General features: G+C 36.3%; 4 protein-coding genes across 4 annotated transcripts; 2 read left to right on the top strand and 2 right to left on the bottom strand.

Moving 5' to 3' along the window:
* The first annotated feature begins 276 nt into the window (after positions 1 to 276).
* LOC143219125 (protein YIPF6) lies at positions 277 to 2,764 on the top strand. The gene is made up of 8 exons (XM_076444968.1): positions 277 to 426; positions 688 to 942; positions 1,151 to 1,279; positions 1,359 to 1,437; positions 1,640 to 1,682; positions 1,757 to 1,888; positions 2,030 to 2,187; positions 2,269 to 2,764. The coding sequence occupies exons 2-8, from the start codon at positions 913 to 915 to the stop codon at positions 2,382 to 2,384; spliced, it is 687 nt and encodes a 228-aa protein (XP_076301083.1). The 5' UTR covers positions 277 to 426; positions 688 to 912; the 3' UTR covers positions 2,385 to 2,764.
* Bbs8 (tetratricopeptide repeat protein 8) lies at positions 2,715 to 6,406 on the bottom strand. Its single transcript, XM_076444863.1, has 8 exons — positions 5,235 to 6,406; positions 4,974 to 5,166; positions 4,754 to 4,886; positions 4,433 to 4,577; positions 3,946 to 4,370; positions 3,577 to 3,748; positions 3,227 to 3,433; positions 2,715 to 3,142 (listed from the first exon to the last, which is right to left on the bottom strand). Exons 1-8 carry the CDS (start codon positions 5,331 to 5,333, stop codon positions 3,026 to 3,028), a joined length of 1,491 nt encoding a protein of 496 aa, XP_076300978.1. The 5' UTR covers positions 5,334 to 6,406; the 3' UTR covers positions 2,715 to 3,025.
* Wdy (WD repeat-containing protein WDY) lies at positions 4,253 to 12,186 on the top strand. The gene is made up of 20 exons (XM_076444794.1): positions 4,253 to 5,837; positions 5,913 to 6,006; positions 6,134 to 6,238; positions 6,304 to 6,495; positions 6,573 to 6,684; positions 6,751 to 6,887; positions 6,963 to 7,157; positions 7,374 to 7,581; positions 7,652 to 7,857; positions 8,138 to 8,338; positions 8,422 to 8,666; positions 8,780 to 9,037; positions 9,112 to 9,195; positions 9,261 to 9,523; positions 9,735 to 9,975; positions 10,360 to 10,534; positions 10,667 to 10,855; positions 11,003 to 11,094; positions 11,167 to 11,284; positions 11,978 to 12,186. The coding sequence occupies exons 1-19, from the start codon at positions 5,809 to 5,811 to the stop codon at positions 11,186 to 11,188; spliced, it is 3,048 nt and encodes a 1,015-aa protein (XP_076300909.1). The 5' UTR covers positions 4,253 to 5,808; the 3' UTR covers positions 11,189 to 11,284; positions 11,978 to 12,186.
* Positions 9,549 to 16,631, bottom strand: Incenp (Inner centromere protein). Its single transcript, XM_076444819.1, has 9 exons — positions 16,289 to 16,631; positions 15,170 to 15,625; positions 13,915 to 15,096; positions 13,527 to 13,685; positions 13,263 to 13,450; positions 12,893 to 13,076; positions 12,527 to 12,724; positions 12,285 to 12,405; positions 9,549 to 12,128 (listed from the first exon to the last, which is right to left on the bottom strand). Exons 2-9 carry the CDS (start codon positions 15,614 to 15,616, stop codon positions 11,935 to 11,937), a joined length of 2,673 nt encoding a protein of 890 aa, XP_076300934.1. The 5' UTR covers positions 15,617 to 15,625; positions 16,289 to 16,631; the 3' UTR covers positions 9,549 to 11,934.
* Between the last annotated feature and the right edge of the window lie 2,057 nt (positions 16,632 to 18,688).

Genomic DNA, 18,688 nt, shown 5'->3' with positions numbered 1-18,688 from the left:
GTCTATTCTTTCAAGACGCTCTATAGCGCCTGCATGTTCTTCTCGTTGAAACCTAAATGATTTTCTGACTAATAGAAAAGGTTAAGGTACTCGTATTTATCTATTTAACCGACAACAAACTACAACGTAGTTAGATATTTTTTAAATATAATGTAACAGAATTACAGAAGAAGAAATTAAATAGACAATTAACTGTAAAGGGATACATAATTCTTCGTAAACCGTACTTTCGTCGTTTCCCGCCTCGTCATTGATTGGCTGATCCGTCGCTATCAGATCAGCCTGCTGCGCATGCGCAGTGCATGTCAACACTGACACGACTACTATATAAACGAATACGCGTGGCATCTTATCGGCTCGGAAAACACTTGGAATAAAAATTCAAATAGAAAGGTGTACACCGTTTGATACTAATCGCGTTGCAAGGTAAGAAATAGTACTTGAATTAGAATGATCCTTACATCCCTCTAGGACGATTCGTCGAATTTCGACCGGCATTTATGCCGCAAGTTTTCCGAATCTATACTCACGACACACTGTCGCCACCTATTAACTTTGACTTTGACATCGAATATGTCAATCCGACGAAGTATTTCGCGTGGAAATAATTAAAAGACCCCGATAGCTAGTTTATTGTTATGCGATGATCAAGAACGTTCGACACGTAATGCGTGTGTATGTTTTTAGATTTTTTACTGACACTATTCCAGGATAGAAGAAATTGCAACAGTTCGTGCATACTCAGTGTCCGTTTTCAAGATGTTGCACGAATGTGTTAATTAAAGGATTAATTCACGTTCTGTGCACATGGGAGTGATATAATTTGATATGATAATAATATACGATCGCCTAACGTCTATATAATATAGTTAATTACTTCGTAATCCGAGTCCACTGGCGGCAATAGCAAACATGGCAGCGACAGCTGATACAAATCTCGATGTGAGTATTTATATGTTATTTAAATATAATGTGTTTAACTCTTCGTTGATCTACTATATTCGGTATCATAAACCAGGTGTTATATTAACCTTTATTTTTTGCTATTCTTACGGTAAATATATTGGTTCTTCGAGACAATTCGATTCGAAATGTGAAACTTTGTCGAGGTTAGAACAATGATTGTAATGTGTGAATTTGTGGTTTCAAGTTCAAAGTTACCATGGAGTACGATGACCCTCAAAATATGGAGGGTGACATGACAGTGGGATCAAAGCATAGTTCAAATCTTGGAGAACCTGAGTTTAATACCTTAGATGAACCAATTAAAGACACAATTGTAAGTCGATGTGTTGTGGTTGATAACGTTAGAGAGAAACATTGAGAGAATTTACTAGAATGGTAATATTTTTTTGTAGCTCAGAGATGTTCGAGCTGTGGGTAAAAAGTTTTTCCATGTTTTGTATCCTAAAGAGAAGACAAGTCTACTAAAAGAATGTAAGTATATATATATATATATAGTTTTTTAACCATTTTACTGCTATACAGCACGATCACACTATAAAAACTATGACAATGGTTCAAAAAACAGTACAACCCTGCTGCTTAGCATGTATCAATGTTGAAACAGAATAGTGCAATAGACAGTTAATAAATAGTTGCAGTGAAAAGTTATAACAAAAAACTTACCTTATTTCAGGGGATCTTTGGGGACCGTTAGTATTATGTACGTTCATGGCAATGTAAGTGTTGCATTTCTTGTATCCATTTCTCAGTTCTTACTACTGTAGGGTATTATAGAATTCTTGTTGTTTAGGATACTGCAAGGGTCTCCAGACGCAGCGGATAATTCAAATGACGGGGGACCAGAATTTGCAGAGGTTTTTGTAATTGTATGGATTGGGTCTATGGTTGTTACACTGAATTCAAAGTTATTAGGTGGCAATATGTAAGTGAATGCAAATGTTATAGTTCATTTTAAAGTAATTGTATCCTGGACCAAATTAACTTCAATTCCATATGTTAATGTGCTTCCTGTTTTTTTTTTGCTTTGATTTCAACCTCTTGAATTTTTTCTGATATGTTACAGATCTTTCTTCCAAAGTATTTGCGTCTTAGGATACTGTTTGCTGCCAACTGCTATAGCTCTAATTTTATGTAGAATCATTTTAATGGCAGAGCAAACAACTGTCCTGTTTACTTTAAGGTTCTTTATTTCCAAGATTGGATTTGCATGGGCAACATATGGTTAGTATAGGATTATGTATATTTCTTTTCGATCCTTTGTACTCTGTATTCTTTATCACCAGCATTTTTAATATATTTTAGCATCGATGGCATTTCTTGGTGACAGTCAACCGGTAGGAAGGAAAGCTTTAGCCGTTTATCCAATATTTTTATTCTATTTTGTAATTTCGTGGCTGGTAATATCTCACACTGCATAAAATAAAATATACATCATTTATAATAAGAAGACTGTACATTGTTCAGTATTTGTGCACAAATTAATGAAGACATTGAATAATGCAACAGAGCATAGCCTACAATATACTTTATAATTCATAGAATGTAAGCGTGCGTCATACTGAGTTTTCTTTAGATAAAATAATAGGTGCATATATACATATACATACATTTATAACTATGCAATTTAGGGAATCACCAGTTTGTATGTCAATTGCAATTACCTATATATTAGAGTGTGAATGACAGTCGAGTGAATTAGTAAATTCTTATATATTTATATATAAATCTGATAAAAAGAATTGGCCAATGTGATACCGAATAATTTATCTCGATTAATATTACAATTATTCTATTTATACATTCTTCCAGGATGATTCCTTATTTTAAAAAAATCGCATTTCTGTTAACCAAGTTTTCCGCAAGTCGACATTCCTATTAAAAAATGCTTAATTTATTAATTGACAGATTCGTACAAGTCGAAATTTCTACTCTTTACATACATATACATATATATATATAAATTGTGTACATAATTTTAGCTGTAAAATTGAAATCAAACATTAAATAAAATATATCATTTTTATAACACGAAAGAATTGCTCTCTATTCATGTTGCAGTTTACACGTGTGAAAAGTATTTCTCTAATCTTTTTAGAAGAATTTTGCTATCGCAATGCCCGGGATATGCACTCAGAGATTTTTGCACCGCGGTGTAACTTGTCTGCAGGTCCCCAACCTATGGAATTTTATAAAATTTATATTACGATCATTCATAAATATAAATTTTGATAAGCTAATTTATAGAAAGCGAGATACTTACCTCGTAAGCTAAGTAGGCACTATTAAAGTGAGGCTCGTAAATAAAATTTGCAATATTCGCAGCGGCATGGAAGTACGTTCGAGCTGCTGTTAGATTACCATTTCGTATTTGTATGACTCCGAGATTATTGTACGCTAAGGCATGTCTGTTGTCGCTTACAATAGCAAGCTTCAGACATTCTTCTGCCATTGTTATGTCACCTACTGTCTGAAATTATTTACAAACTATAAAAAACAACAAGATCGAAATGGTAAACACCTATCCCCCGATTTACACGGAAGATCCCCAGAGTACTCGAAAGTCGTGTAAATCGGGCGAAGGGTGTACTTAGAAATAGTTTCTATACCTACTAGAGCAATGTGAGATATGTTATACCATACATCAGCCGCGTTTTCATCCGTAGAAAGATTAAGTGCCCTTTCAAAGCATGATATGACGTGGTCATATTGCTGGGAATAAAAGCAGCATAATCCAAGATTATTGAATAGCTCAACATTATACACACCCATTTGTAGCAATCGTCTATGTCAAGAATAAGAGTAAATTTAATTTCTTGCATTTCAAGTTTACTCTTTTGCAGACCAAATTCACCCTGTTGCAAATGAAGTTTTCCTATCAATTTGTTTCCTTACATTATTGTAATCAAATTTGTAGAAAAACTTGAGTTGCAAAAGGGTGAGTTTGATTGCACAGTGGACAATCTGTATATTCACATTTACCTGTAGAAACGTAAAGCCAGTTCTGGTTGATCATTGTAAAAATGATGCATGCCGATGCTGGCTATGGCTTCTGTATGCGAAGCATCTTCCTGAACAACCATTTTATAATATTTTAACGACATGCCTGCATTGTTTAAGCCGTCGAATATGCGTCCCATCTCAGTAAGAATGTTTACATCGTTAGGAAAATACTCGAGACCTTTTTTACAGGTCTCTAAAGCAGTCAGTGGTTGATCTAGCCTAATGTACACTCTGAGCAGTCTCAGGACAGACTCGATAGTTTTGCAATCCTTTAATGCTGACTTAAACTGTTGCTCAGCATCTCTTACCAATCCTAAACTGTAATAGCACTTGCCAAGTTGAACTTTCCACCACCAATCTTTGTATTGACAAACTTGTGTTGCTTGGACTGCCAGGTCTAGTGCCTAAGAATACTTTTAATGAAAACTTCATCGTTAATTAGATATCTCGAGTGAAGCATACTTACATATCTAACATCATGTTCGTGATAATATATATATTCGAACAATGGTTTTGCAATGTTGGGTTGACTAGCATACTTTGCAATGTTTAAGCGAGACAGTTGTATAAATGGTCCTCCAGGTTCTGTTAGCATAGATGCTGTGCCTAATCTGCGAAATACAAAGTTATTAACACATTGTTCATAATTCTTTTAAGTTTATAGTTCATGGCTAAAGGATCTTTTAAAATTGTTTTTGACAATAAATTTTCTAAGTTTCCTCTTGGTATAGTGAAATGATTGAAAATCCTATTAATAGATAATCTAAGAGAAATTCAGAGAGTGTACCTAACACTGCGACTAGAATTCGCTGTGATCGGTCTGGCAGTCATGGCAGTTCTTGGTGTTCTTAATGTCTGCTCGAATGACTGAGATATTGCAGATTGCGTGGCTGGTCGTATAACTCCTGTGAGTGGCCTTCCTACAAAATATATACTAAATTTATATTCGTTTGTAATAGAACATGCAGTTTATTATGTAGAGGTACGTTGAAGTTTCTATATCAAACCTGACTGTGTCTTGGGTCGCAGATGTTGTCCTATATGAGTGGTGCCAGGATTTTTTAAGGATGTTCCAGGTCTAGGCATAGAAGATATAGTATAATTATCCAGTAAGCTCTCAGCAATTCCTTCTTCTTCTCCTTCTATGTCATCCACGTATACTTGTAATGTTAAGGCACGCATTTTCAACACCCATACACCCTATTATAAAATATATTGTACGATAATTAACATTGCATAAGAGATAATTAATGAAACTTTCTTTATACCTGGTCTAACGGATTTTTTCTTAACAATTCTGAACATACTGCTGCACATTCTTCATATTTTCCTCTGTTGAATAAACTCAGAGCTTTGAATAGCTCCATTTAAAAAGTGCTATGAGAATTAATTATAGTTTGTAAGAAAATAACTCGATGTTTTAGAACATCATACTATTGCACTTGTCTACATCTAACTATGTACATATTGTAGACAAACGATTTTTCCAGGTGATGTTATTGATTATTTTCCTCATAACCCTGACCATGTATGAAACATGAGCAAATGTATATACCTATTTATACTTATGTTTTGTATTAAAAATGCATATGAAAATATATCAGCAGATGAAAATCGATGCATTTTTAATTAAATGTTAACAATATAATATTTTTTTTATTGAAAGCAACTTTTTGAAGTTAATATAATAAAGGACTGTCATATTTTTTGAAACCTTACTTCTGTCAAAATGTGGAGGAGATCATAATACATTATTTGTACATTTATATAGTTTATTTATTTTATCTACTTTTTATATTATTGTTTTGCAAATTAAGTAAAACTCAATTCGTATTTGAAACAATGAAAGACATTCACATAAATGGTATTAGGTCAGTATCGTACTGTATTATATTAACAAAATATTATAGACTACATAGTGTAATAAATATATATTTATTATTTAGTGTTCAACAAGCTTTCAATGATTTCTTCAAGACAAGGAGTATAGAAGAGCAGTGCACAGAGGAAACCTTGATGCGTCTACACGAAGTCTTTTTGGTATATTTTAAAAATATTCAACCATTGGAATTATTAATATGTATATAATAATAGTAATGAATCAAAATTGAATAATGTAAATAAAGATAGCTGGTGTGTCTTATTTTACAAAATTTTATGTTTGCAGATGTCACAAAATGAAGAAATGGATATTCTTCAACTGAACGATGCTTTCAAACATATATTACATATTGCAATACCTGACGATAAGTTTGAAGTACTATTTAAAAAGGTGAGAATAGAAGAAAAGTATTAATATCTATGTGAATATCATTTAATTATATATACCAATTACAGATGAACAGAAAAAGAGATGGAAACGTAACATGGGATGAATTTATTTCTTATTTATTATTAGAATTCCAGAAAAAAGATACTGCCCTACATCAGCAGATATTGAGGCTTCCAATAACAGATGCTCCTCAACTGATAAAGTCAAACCACCGTACACCTATACACAAAATCGTATTCTGTCCTGAGATTCTCCCTGTACAAACAAAAATGCTTAAGTAAACTTATAGCCTAATTACATTTATATTAATACTGTGCTTTCATAATGGCTTTAGGACAGAACCGGAGGTTTTCAAAGAGGATGTTATTTAACAATCACTAAAGAAGGAATTATGAATTATTGGTCACTGGATCTGAAATACGAACGTACTGTACAATCGACTAGTGGTTAATATTTTTTAACTTTTTATTTATGCAGTCTTTATAAATATTTAACGTATGCTTTTCTTACAGCCTTCCTAAAAGTACAACAAACTTTAATAACTGATATGATAGTAATGCCAGATGTGCAAATAGTCTGTATAAGCTCAACCGAGTGTGATTTGAGATTCTATGACAGTGTGGCCAAAAAATTTGATCTCCGAGTGGTGGTTCGTTAGATTCTCAGTAGACATTAACTAATTTCATAAATGATACTTCTTTCATGGCAGAAACAATGCATGTAGATATCAAGTCTTGAAACAGCAGTCACTTGTATGAATTACTACTTCAGTAAAAATATCAAGGACGACTCGTACATTGTGCTTGGAGATATGAGTGGATCCATTAAAGTTATTTCATTCTCTCCAGTGGATAGAGGTCCATTTAAACAAGACCCTCAGCGTGATGTATTATTCGTTCGTTATGAGCCTGTTCTAAAGGCATGCCATTTAATTGCACAGTAATTTGAGGTAATTGAAAGCCACTCTAGAAAAGCAAGTCTAATTTTGTAACAAAATAAAGACCTGTAAATAGAGTTTCCATTACTTTTATGAAATTCTTGTAAAAAAATGCTCAAAATTATTGTTTTTCGTGCTTTAAGAGTGGCTTTACCTCTTCGGGGGTAGTGATCTAATTGATGCTGATTTCAAATACAGGATGAAGTACCAGGACTGAAAGTCGTGGAACTGAAAAAAATGCACACGGATTGGGTAAAGCAGGTAGCTTACTATGGGAGTCTAAAAGCTTTTATGTCCAGCAGCAGATGTTCCGTTTGTTCATTGCTGTTCAGCGATTTCACGGGAACAAGAATGCAATATAAGTTTAAAGTCAACATGGGAATAACTTGTTTCACTGTTAATGAAGGTACTATTTGTAATGCTAGGCTAGCAGTCTTAATCATTAATGTTTCTACAAAATTTAAAAAAAAAACTAGAAAATCCAATGCTAGTGACTGGAGGACCTGATTGCATAGTGCGAGTATGGAACCCATTTGTAACGAAACGACCAACTTGTGTTCTCCAAGGACACCACGCAGCTATTTGTAGTTTAGTAATTCAGAATAATGGTAAACGCGTATACTCTCTCTCGAATGACAAATGCATAAAAGTATGGGATGTGTCGGCACGATCTTGTATTCAGGTAGCGACAGTAATTTCACTAAATTGTATACGTTATTTATAATTAGATTGCGGATTTTATGCGTTTATGGTAAAAATGAATAGGTGCAATTTGAAGCAGGAGATAGATTAAAAGAATTTAGGAGCTTCATGGCGTTACTCTCAGTTTATAAAAATTATTAAAAGTAGAAAGAAATTTCTGTTTGACTCTTGTTCGTTGTAATCGATCAATTGAAAATCGCAGTCTACTTATAATCTTAGTGCTTTAAGATGTGATCAGAGATTTGTTTTAATGTCTGTAGACGTACAATGGTCTTCCAAGCGAGTTAGGTGAACATACATTAATGACTATAATCTACAATTCATTGAATCATAAAATGATCGTTGCTAGTGTAATGATTGCTGTGGTTGTTTGCGATCCTGTCATTAACGAGGAAGTATCAGATGGCTATACTCACACAAAACCAGTTAGCTGTGTTCTATACAATCATCTTTATAAAGTGGTACCGTTTCACTTAGTTTAAAATTTCGTATACTTCATAAAATAATGTAAGACCATAATATATATCATTCTTTATATATTTAGATCGTTTCCACTGGGTTAGATTCATGTATAATAATCTGGGACCCGTGGCTTGGAATTCGCTTATACTTGGTAACGCATGCACATAGTCAATTTTTATATGGTCAGTATCATGATGTTGAAATCACAGCGGCTTGCTTCGATCAAGCTGATCAGTTACTTGTAACCGGTGCTCGAGATGGATCGTTGAAAATTTGGAATTTCAACACGGGTACCTGTTTGAGAAACATGGCACTCGACAAAAAAAGGTACATGTCTATTTTACGTTTGTTTTGATTTGTTACCTCTTAACTTCTAATTCACTGAATAGCTCAGACACTGAATACCTAGAGCTACTATCCTTCTTACTGTCTTAATTTAGTGAAATAACAAGTCTCGCTTGGATAGAAAATCGAATTTTGTCCTGTGGTTGGAATCGTCAAGTCGTAGAATTTGCAACTTCTGACACAAATATATTTATAAAAAGCTGGGGAGTGAATCATACTGATGATATTCTTTGCTCGGCTATATGGTACCCTCAAGTATTAGCAACGGCAACACATAATGGAGAAATAATACTCTGGAGATTGGAGACGGGTCAACCGTACAGAAAATACGAAGTACAGAACCCAACAGCTAGGTGTGAAGGCATGAACATTATCTTTTCAACAATATTATCCTACAAATTAATTGAAAACGCACAATATTAAACAGATTTAACGTAAGATACAAAAAAGATGAAGGTGGTGGGAAGCAGACCTATCGGGAAAGTGAACAAATACAAAATTTAATGGATAGGTAAATGATAGTACTTTAACATTATAAACACATAATACAAACATAATTATATATGCAATCTATAGACAATATCATAAAGTTTGTAAGCACCAACAATCAGCATTGAACATTATACGAATTGTTGCTGTGCGAGCCATGTTATTTCTAAATTCTCGATTAGCTAAGCCCAATGTTGGGACATTGTTAGTCTCTCTTGATTCTGGTCTGATACAAGTCTGGAGTCATCATCCAGGCGGTGGATTTTTAGAAGCCTTTTCAGTCATTCATAAGGAGGGTGACTGTGCATTATCATTAGCAACAGATCCAAAGAACGACTTCCTCGTAACAGGTAAAAGAAAGAACGTGTATGCAAGTTTTCTTTTTACAACAAAATTTATTGATGATAGATTAATGCTATACAATTTAACATAAACATTATGATCTGCATTACTTGTAGAACTATTTTCTCTGTGGCAAAGCATACGAAAATACAATACAGTTTTCGAACGTACTATCTTGTGTTAAAAAACTAGAAAGTAATCTTACTCTAAATGGTTTAGGTCATAATAAAGGATACATTAAGGTTTGGCATCTCGCGAACTATTTGATGCCAGAAACCTCTGAGGTATGCATGCCTCTTTTAAAACTGGAGTTTCCATTTTTATGGAAAGATAGAATCGACGGAGGAGCGAAAAGAGCTACCAGGAATCAACCGTTGCCGCTTTTGCTCACTTCCGTACGCGGCCACACGAAACCTATTAAATCTGTGCAGATCATTTCTGACGCACGTATCATCGTTAGGTAATTTTATTACCCACTACTAATTTCTAAAGGTGTGCGAGAAACCCGAAAATTTTATTCGGAATCAAATAAACGGGAATAAAATTTTCGATCCGACATTTTCGAATTCTCACACATCTCTACTAATTTCTATTCACCAATTTAATAGGTAATTACACAAATTTCAAGTTCGTACCCACAAGAATATATTACTCCTTATTCGATATATCTAGACTGGGTTATGATGTCCAGAATGTTAATTATTCAAATCAATTCCATTCCAATAATCTCGAAACATATTTTAATATGTTATTATTTTAATAAGTTTTTGTTAGTACATGCTCAGTGTAAAAAGTTTTGCTAAAATTTTTTTTGTGTGTCTCGGAGAATCTCTGTTGTTTTAAGTGGCAGCACAGATTGCACGATACGCTTATGGACGTTAGGGGGACGTTATATATCAACCTTTGGCACTTTCAAAGCATGGTCACCAATTTTACCTACGATCCCAGCATACCAATACTTCGACGACTACAGACTTCCGCCTGACATTGCAAGATCTTCAAGTTTTACTACCGTGAAAGTAATTGAAAATCTTCGACTTTCTTCAATTAAACTACTCAACAAAACTTTTATTCCTTTCGTGCTTTGACAATTTTTATTTTGCATAAAGATACGTAGTCTAATTTTAAACTATTACATTCGCGTTAAATAGTTGTTAAAGGGAGGTACGAGAGAATTAATAAAAGAACCCAAGGATAATATCCCCGACTTTGTGAAATCCGCGATCGCTGAACGCAAACGCCCCGTGATAGATGGAAGAAGACTTACAATCTCGGCTTTAGATAAGACAGTCATGATGGCTTTTATGGATTACCCAATTTTGGATACCTCGTTATTACACGTGAGCATGTTTCTATTTTAAATGACTAAAAATGTTAATTTTGTGAGATTGTTAACAAGAGTTTCTCATGTTATGATCCTTTGTTTCCTTGCAACGTATACAGTATACATCGAGTATATTATTACGAAAATAAAATGCTTCCTTTAGATACCTATATACACACATTTAAGATTAAAATCGTTGGAGCATATCCGAACACCGAAGTTACCGTCGATTTTACAGAAGCAAAAGGAATTGACGTGAGTGATTTAGATAGACGGTAAATATTGTTTACAAAACACTTCTGTATCCGCAAAATGTCTTTTCCACAGAAAACGAAGTCGCAATGTATAGACGATACCTTGACAACCGAGAACGTTTCCTATGTTTCCCAATGCACAACGTTAGAAATTATCAAGGCAAATTACATCGAATAAAATCTATTTCTTGGTAAAAAAAACTTTCGCATTGCTATAACTTTTTATTAATATGGCATAAATAAAATCCAATGAATACGATTGCCGGTCGAATTTGTAAAATTAGTACAATGAGATTAAAAAAATGAGAACCAGCAGTCTTACAATCGCTAATATTATATTATATAACATCTCATCATTTTCCTATTACAGTAAATCCTCTATCAACGCAAAAAGGTGCTACACGATGGGCGCAAAAAAAAAGTATCCCCTCCACTGTAGTAATCTGATCTCAGCTTGGGTATATCGGTGTGAACCACTACTAATGCGACGTGGAGAGTCGCAGTCGTCGGCACAGTTCAACAAAGGCCCGTGCGATTAATTGACGATGAACGTTTCGGGCGCAAGGAAGGACAGCGTATGGGAAAGAAAGAGACGCGGAGAGTCGCAGTCGCTTCAGCCGCGCGCGGTCTCTCTCTACATGCGCTATCCTTCTCTTCGGCTCGGCCTTTGAAGCTCAATAAAATAGTGTCCCTCTACGATCGATACAAACAAACTTCCCCGAGGCTTTTGCGTCGATAGAGGATTCACTGTACATGCATTACATGGTATTAATAGGCACTTACGGTTTAAGGCCTAACGCGGTGATTAACAACATTGCATTCGATGAACTGTACTTTCCTGTTATTCGTCCATCATCATGGAATAACGGGGCGGTGTCTTCCAGATTGCGCTGGACGTACGCTTTAATCTACTTCTGTCTATACCTTGGAACAACTCGGTCAAGTCTGGTGTGCACTTCCTCGAGTCGAAGAATCTCAGAACTGATTTCGTCGGGATGTATCGTTGCATCAAAAGTTGTCCTCTCCGCACTTGTGCTGAAATAAGTGAATTACTCTCAATTTTTGTACGTTAAATTAAACCGACATTCAAATATTTAAGCTAAATTTTTAATACATCGAAACATAAAAAAAAACTAGTGATCACATTGCATGTATCTTATAATCTTATATAAACGTATGAGATGAACTTACGTTGTGCCCAGTATGGAATGGCATGTTTTGGATTGCTCTCATTGTCTGACCCGTCTTCGTCAGGTTCACTGTCCAAAACATAGTTTGTTGGACCCTGATGATATTTGTTTGCGTATTTTGCCTAAACAAATCCATTAATATTAAAACATTTTTATTTTGTTAAAAAGTGTACTATTTTTTCTCTCTCATGGTTTCCTCATGCTCATCATTTATGAGAGAGGCGCTAATGCATGAACACTTACTTGTGCTTGAAGCAGTTGATTCTTTATTCTCACTGCTTCGGCGTGAGTATGTTGCTGAGCCCTTACTTCAAGTTCTTTCCGTTTCTCGGCCTCCTGTTCCCGACGTCTTTGTTCAGCCAATATTCTTTCGGCTTCTTCTTGCTCCTGCAAACGCTGCAGACGTTGCTGTTCCTCTAATCTTCTTCTCTCTTCTTTCTCCTACAATCCATAAGAACATTTCGAGTAAGGTTCCACGTAACTTTAAACAATTCCAAACATTTTTGATCCTTGCATATTCCTCAGAATAAAGAGCGTGGTTTAAAAATTATTCGTGGTAATCGAGTCAACTGTGGAACACTCTGTATAAGGATTAAACGTGATACATACCTGAGCTCGTTGCAACTGGGCCATGCGTTTCTTCTCCAACTCCTCGCGTTGCTTCTCCTGCATTTGTTGCGCCAAACGCGCCTTCTCTTCTCTGTCTTTCTCAGCTCTCTGACGTTTCTCCACCTCCAATTTTTCTTTCGCCTCTCTCGCCAACTTATTCTTTAATTCCTTTTCTTGCCGTTTCCTTTCTCACAAAACACATACGTTGTAATACTCATCTGTAATCTAGCACTCATCATTAGAAATAAAAATTGCCTGTACCAATTTCAAGAAGCAGTAACCAAATAGAAGAGCTTCTTGTTTAATTACTTTGATCAGTAGAAAATAATGTATTACTATCCTCAAATTCTGTTAATCTGTAGTATCCTACCGTCTCTTCTCCTCTGTTTGAAGTCTCAGCGTCTCCTCGCGTTTCTTTCTCGCATCCTCGTCGTTCATTTTGCGCTTTTTCTCCTCCAATTTGTCCAACGAGTTGCGTTTGTTCGTCGGTTTCGCAGTCTGAATGAATGAGTCCACTGATGTAATGATGTTTGTACGCATTGCACTCAATGGTTTGGTCTATAAAAATTGAATTCGTCATTACAAAATATTCTATTTTAAAGAATTTCACTTGTAAAAATGTTCCAATTCTTACATTATGTGTGATAGGATAGTTCGATGGCGTTTGTGGAATACGACTAACAGACGTCGGAAGTTGAATCTTTGTTTTTCTCAACGGTGTAATCTTCTGCTGCGAAGGTAGAGTGCCTTTCTCCGCGAGTCTTTGCATTTTCTTAACAGACTGAACCTTGTTCTGAAAGGATAACATTAAAATACCGTCTATATTAACACGTTCGCTACCAGCATTTATATCAGCAACAGCCTTAGCAGTTAAAATATTCTATTAACCCATCAGGGGGACGGCGATGCATTGTCGATTGTATCGATCTGTATGATGGACGGTACGTGATGATTCAAACTTTTTGTTATTTTCCTAACAGGTTAAACATCGGGCATTATACATAGAACAAAACATCAATTACCTCTTTGTATTCTTCCATCTCCTTAGCTTGTTTCACCAAGGAGATCCTCTTTGCTTTCGCCAGTGACTTGCGCGCTAACTTCTGTGCAACCGATTTGTCTGTGGGCTTTGTGATATTGGGACCATCTTCTTGTGCAGCAGCCAAAGCTCGTGTCTTCGTTCTAGTCAACCTAGCCGGTGCATTGATGTCGATCGCAGGTTTTGGACTTAGTCCGCCCGCATGTTCGAACGCTTCGACCCTCTTCTTAACCGATTCTTTGGCGTAAGGACTGAACAACGCGTTCGATTTGTACGTGTTCCTTATCTCTTGCAAGGTCATGCCCGAGTTCACTTCTTTCAAAGTTGGTTTTGCAGGTGTGTTGAAAATCTCGTCCTCGCTCGATGTTACGGACTTCATTATGCGCTTCTGTCGTTTCCGAATCTCTTGCTTCTTCAAGAGGGGTCGGTGTTTCTTGATCTCCGGTGACGATTCGTCCTCCGTTATCAGATCATCGAACTCTTTGTTTGCCATGGCTTCTTTCAACTCTTGCATCCTGTCCTGCAGGGGTTTCGACGAACTACGTGTTCGACGCACCATCGGTTCGGGCGACTTGAATTCAGGCTGCGATTGAACCTTCGACGTTCTAGGCGACTTAGACTCGGACTGCGACTTGCTTTCCCTTGTCTGGCTAAGTTTCTGTGTGTCGTTTATCTTGCACTCATTCAGCGTCACCGTTTCGTTCATTCTCGCCATTGGCAAAGGTTCTATAACTACTGTTACGTTCATCATCTTGTTTATAACGTGAGTGGTGTTTAGATTCATTGTGGAATTCATTATCGGCATCGTTTTCTCGATCGCGTCCTCATACAAAGAACGATCGTCGAGTCCGTTGGTTGATGGCGCGATAACCGTGTCGTTCATAACGTCACTGTTCGATTTCTTCTTGTTCGAAAGCGTTCTCTTCCTATTGGGTTTCGACGTTAACGAGGTCTTCGTTGGTGGTTTATTCTGCTCCTCTTCCATCATCACCTCTTCAGTTAAAGTACGATTATTATTATCTACTTGCTCTTCCGTTACAATCCTCGGGGTTGTGTCTCTCAGGATACTTTCTTCTGTTTTACTGTGTTTTGTGGGACCTTGAGATTCTTCATCTGAGCTACTCCTTACATTTATCTTCCTCTTAGTTCGACTTGTGCGTGTGGTCTGCAAATTTGTTGTTTTAACTTAAAATAAATGTGATATAGTATAGTTCCAGCAATTTGAGTACTGTACAAACCTTTATGGATTCATCTTCCCTATCAATGCTCGAGGGTCTCCTCAACTTTGTTGCAAGCGACATTGATTGTTGTTTTCTGATATTGCTTGCTGCCTTTTCCGAAGCTTTTCTCTTCGATCGACCACGTGTCACTTCCAATGAACTGTCTCTAATCTCTGCTTTAATATTAAATGTATCATCCGATATTCTGCTATCGATAAAGACAACATCATCCTCTGGGATAGTCTCTATACGTTGCACTCCCTTTTTTCTTGATATCTTCGGGGTTTTTGCGATTAGAGGACCAGACACTGATTCGGGTATTTGAGCTAATAAAGTATGTAAATATTCTATAGTGCTCTCCATACTATCATTGATAGATTTCTTTACATCCATAAAGCGATTATGAACGTCTAACATTTCTTTGGCAACCATTGCCTTGATTTTCTCATTGGAGTTTATAGCCATGTTTAAAATCTGAAAAACATCAAAATATTATATTTGTAGTAGTAAATAACAACAAATATTTTGTATTGTAACAATAAATGTGTATATATAAAATATTGGTGTAACAAGTATACTTGGGGGGGGCCGAGTTGAACCCAGCCCTCGGTTTTGCATGATGACTTTTTTTTTTTTAGTCAACATATCTGTCGAGAGCTATTCCGCGATTTTATTTTTGGAATCTAAACATTTTTTCTTGAGGGGGGACTTGGCCCCCTGGCCCCTCCCTGGGTGCGCCACTGTGTAACACAACATAAACATGGTAATATTTTGATAAAATAATTAAATTTTAACATTGTGTTATAGTTTAAAGATTCAATTAAATATCGTGCTATAATTTATCAGTATTAAAAGTGACTTCAGACTTACGAGCCACACTTTTAAGGATTCACCACATCCTGTCTACTATGTAAATATTAATTGTAACTGACAGATCTAATTTGAGTAAACGAATATTTTTAACAGAGAGAATTGAATATTGTGTTTCACTGCGATCTTAGCGACGCGAAAATTAAGTATCAATGTAGTTCGATAACACAATACAACGTATATACAGAAATACGTTAATAAGAAACAGCGTGTAACAAACCACGATGAATTAGATAAAATCAAAGGACTGTCCGCCGGGATACTCACCTTTTTTATTCCAATTGAAAAGCAAATAATTAATTGCCTCGTTTAGTTTCCGCCAGAAAATATACAAAACACACAACTAACAGGCTTCACTAACACGATGTATAAATGGAAAGGCAACATCAACGATAAAATCCATTTCGTGCCACTGGCGGGACAACCAGGATCGAGCAAGTCTGAACAAGTATGTAACGACTTTTCGGTTTAATTTGAAACGATCATAGAAGCGCCATCTGTCCTTTGGATCCCGCCATTTCCTCTAGAGACATTCTCAATGCCTTTTCGCTGGTTTCTGATTGGTAGAACACCTTTGATTTAATTAAATTCTGTTTAAAGATTTATTACAAGGGAATAGTACTTATGCTCTTAGCATAGCTGACTATATATGCAAAATTTAATATTGTAATTAATTAAAAATGGCTTCATGCATGTAATGAGTGTAAAACAGTGTAAAACAATAATTGAAAAATAAAAAAACTTGTTAAATAATAATCATCTAAGTATAATTCTTACGAAAATACATTCTAAAATCGATTCCAACTTGACTAATAACACAGACGGGGTATAAGAGTAGACTGGAGTAGACCAATCATCATATGGGATTTGGGGTTTCGTGTCTCACACAATAACAACTGGTTTTCTTACGCCCTCTACGCTGACGAACGATAAATGTTGGAACTAGATCCACGAAAGCGGTCAAATACAAATGGCGAACGAGTTGTTTAATAATGTTTAATGAAAATGTTTATTTACATAGACTTTTATTTACGTAACATTTTTCCCAACTCTGGTCATAACATCACAGGCACAGACACAACTCGTTAGCCATTTACACCGAAGACTGCCAGCCTTATGGGAGTTCGTGTCGCCCGACGTTAGAGCCCCCCGGAGCATAGACAAAAAAGTCCATAAGATGCAATGTCGATAACACAGACTTAAATGTCGATAACCAAGATATCCTGTCGGTAACATGGGGTGCGACACCGAAATAGCACAGGAGCGCGCTTTCTGCGAGTTCGATCGATACAACAGAAGGGTTTCAGTTTCGCGAAATAGCCTATCGATGGCATTAGGTGGATCGAAAAGTAGCGCTGCCGATGTCCACTGTGATCAAATGCCGCTATCCGAGAGTTCAGCATATTCATGTTTCCGCTTTCCTCGAGGAGCAACGATTCGCAAAGTATTGGGTTGGCAAGAAAGTAATTTCGGTATTTTAATGTGAAATAGAGCCCAAGTTATTTTTATTCAAGCAATGAACTTTAATGAATAAGATATTTTCCGTTTTGTTCGATGATCTTTTGCCAAATAGAATAAATAAGAAAATATTTTGTTGATTAAAGTTCATCGCTTGAATATTGAAATTCAGTTTTATTTCACCTTAAAATACCTAAATTATGAAATATTTTTATGAAAAATCGTCTATCTTACTCTGGTCTCGCTCATTTCGTTTCATTCAAAAACCTCAAACATCTTCAAGACATGTTCCGCACACGGGCACCATGGTTCCGCATCTGTTCAGAATTTTTCAGAATTTGGAAGGTGATTCAATTTTGTTTTGGAAACGATGGCTCGAATTCGAGTCGCGAGGCACGAAACAATTATTACGATCGGCCTGAAGGTTGCCGTATTCGAAAGATCGACCACGACGTAGGAAAATGCACGAGGAATGAAATCGATACGCGACAAAACCGGAGGACGCGTCGTTTTCGAAAAGCGACGAGTACAAATCGAACTATTATGCGAGAGCCGTGACGCGTCGTTCGTTGAGACGCTTTGCTCTCTCGGAAAACGCGATTGGATTGATTCCGGTGATAAATCGTTCGGCCCTGGATGCGCGACGAAACCGAATTCAAGCGATCCAATCTTGTTACCGCGATTCTTCGCGCTCGATAGGTAATTGCGTTTACATCTTCGTAAATAAACGAATAAGCGAACGAGCACACACGCGCGCGCGCCCCTGCTTTCCATTTCTCTCTATTTATCGGCCTATCCGTTTCGTAAACACGAAATTCTTTAGTCGCGATCCGAACAAATCTCGCCGAACGAACGCATAGGATGACGCGAATCGTTGATAACGGGTCGTTTCGAAACGTCCGACTGCCTCTTCGACCAATGAAATCACGTCGATGAAACTCTGTTCCTAAGACGGAACGGTACGAGTCTCATTTTTCAAAAATTTCTAATCTTTATCCTAAATTCGCGCGACTATTTTTAAATTATATTCTATTCAACCTAAAGGTACGTGTCCATCTGACAGTTTCTGCCGATAGTTGCTCTCGAGAGTACTCTCAAATTGCGGGCCCATTTGAGAGTATTTCAGAAAGTTTTTGCTCTCGGAGATTGATGTGAGAGCCAACTCCGAGGTATGTGGCCATTTGAATTTCACGAGTGTAGCTCTCAGAT

The sequence above is a fragment of the Lasioglossum baleicum genome, chromosome 2, assembly GCF_051020765.1.
Source record: "Lasioglossum baleicum chromosome 2, iyLasBale1, whole genome shotgun sequence".
Taxonomy (NCBI): domain Eukaryota; kingdom Metazoa; phylum Arthropoda; class Insecta; order Hymenoptera; family Halictidae; genus Lasioglossum; species Lasioglossum baleicum.
The sequence above is the reverse complement of the archived record's forward strand: the minus strand, read 5'-3'. Positions and strand labels throughout refer to the sequence as shown.

What these genes read in the sequence shown, in the direction of transcription:
- LOC143219125 (XM_076444968.1), top strand. Translation starts at nt 913, where the DNA reads ATGGCAGCGACAGCTGATACAAATCTCGAT. An exon ending in GACAAGTCTACTAAAAGAAT is followed by an intron (nt 1,438 to 1,639) that starts GTAAGTATATAT and finishes ACCTTATTTCAG; the next exon opens with GGGATCTTTGGGGACCGTTA. An exon ending in ATTTGCATGGGCAACATATG is followed by an intron (nt 2,188 to 2,268) that starts GTTAGTATAGGA and finishes AATATATTTTAG; the next exon opens with CATCGATGGCATTTCTTGGT.
- Bbs8 (XM_076444863.1), bottom strand. Translation starts at nt 5,333, where the DNA reads ATGGAGCTATTCAAAGCTCTGAGTTTATTCAACAGAGGAAAATATGAA. An exon ending in GCGACCCAAGACACAGTCAG is followed by an intron (nt 4,887 to 4,973) that starts GTTTGATATAGA and finishes TATATTTTGTAG; the next exon opens with GAAGGCCACTCACAGGAGTT. An exon ending in AATTCTAGTCGCAGTGTTAG is followed by an intron (nt 4,578 to 4,753) that starts GTACACTCTCTG and finishes TGTATTTCGCAG; the next exon opens with ATTAGGCACAGCATCTATGC.
- Wdy (XM_076444794.1), top strand. Translation starts at nt 5,809, where the DNA reads ATGAAAGACATTCACATAAATGGTATTAG. An exon ending in ACAATCATCTTTATAAAGTG is followed by an intron (nt 8,339 to 8,421) that starts GTACCGTTTCAC and finishes TTATATATTTAG; the next exon opens with ATCGTTTCCACTGGGTTAGA. An exon ending in TGGATACCTCGTTATTACAC is followed by an intron (nt 10,856 to 11,002) that starts GTGAGCATGTTT and finishes TGCTTCCTTTAG; the next exon opens with ATACCTATATACACACATTT.
- Incenp (XM_076444819.1), bottom strand. Translation starts at nt 15,616, where the DNA reads ATGGCTATAAACTCCAATGAGAAAATCAAGGCAATGGTTGCCAAAGAA. An exon ending in AGATGGAAGAATACAAAGAG is followed by an intron (nt 13,686 to 13,914) that starts GTAATTGATGTT and finishes TTATCCTTTCAG; the next exon opens with AACAAGGTTCAGTCTGTTAA. An exon ending in CAAACAGAGGAGAAGAGACG is followed by an intron (nt 13,077 to 13,262) that starts GTAGGATACTAC and finishes TTTGTGAGAAAG; the next exon opens with GAAACGGCAAGAAAAGGAAT.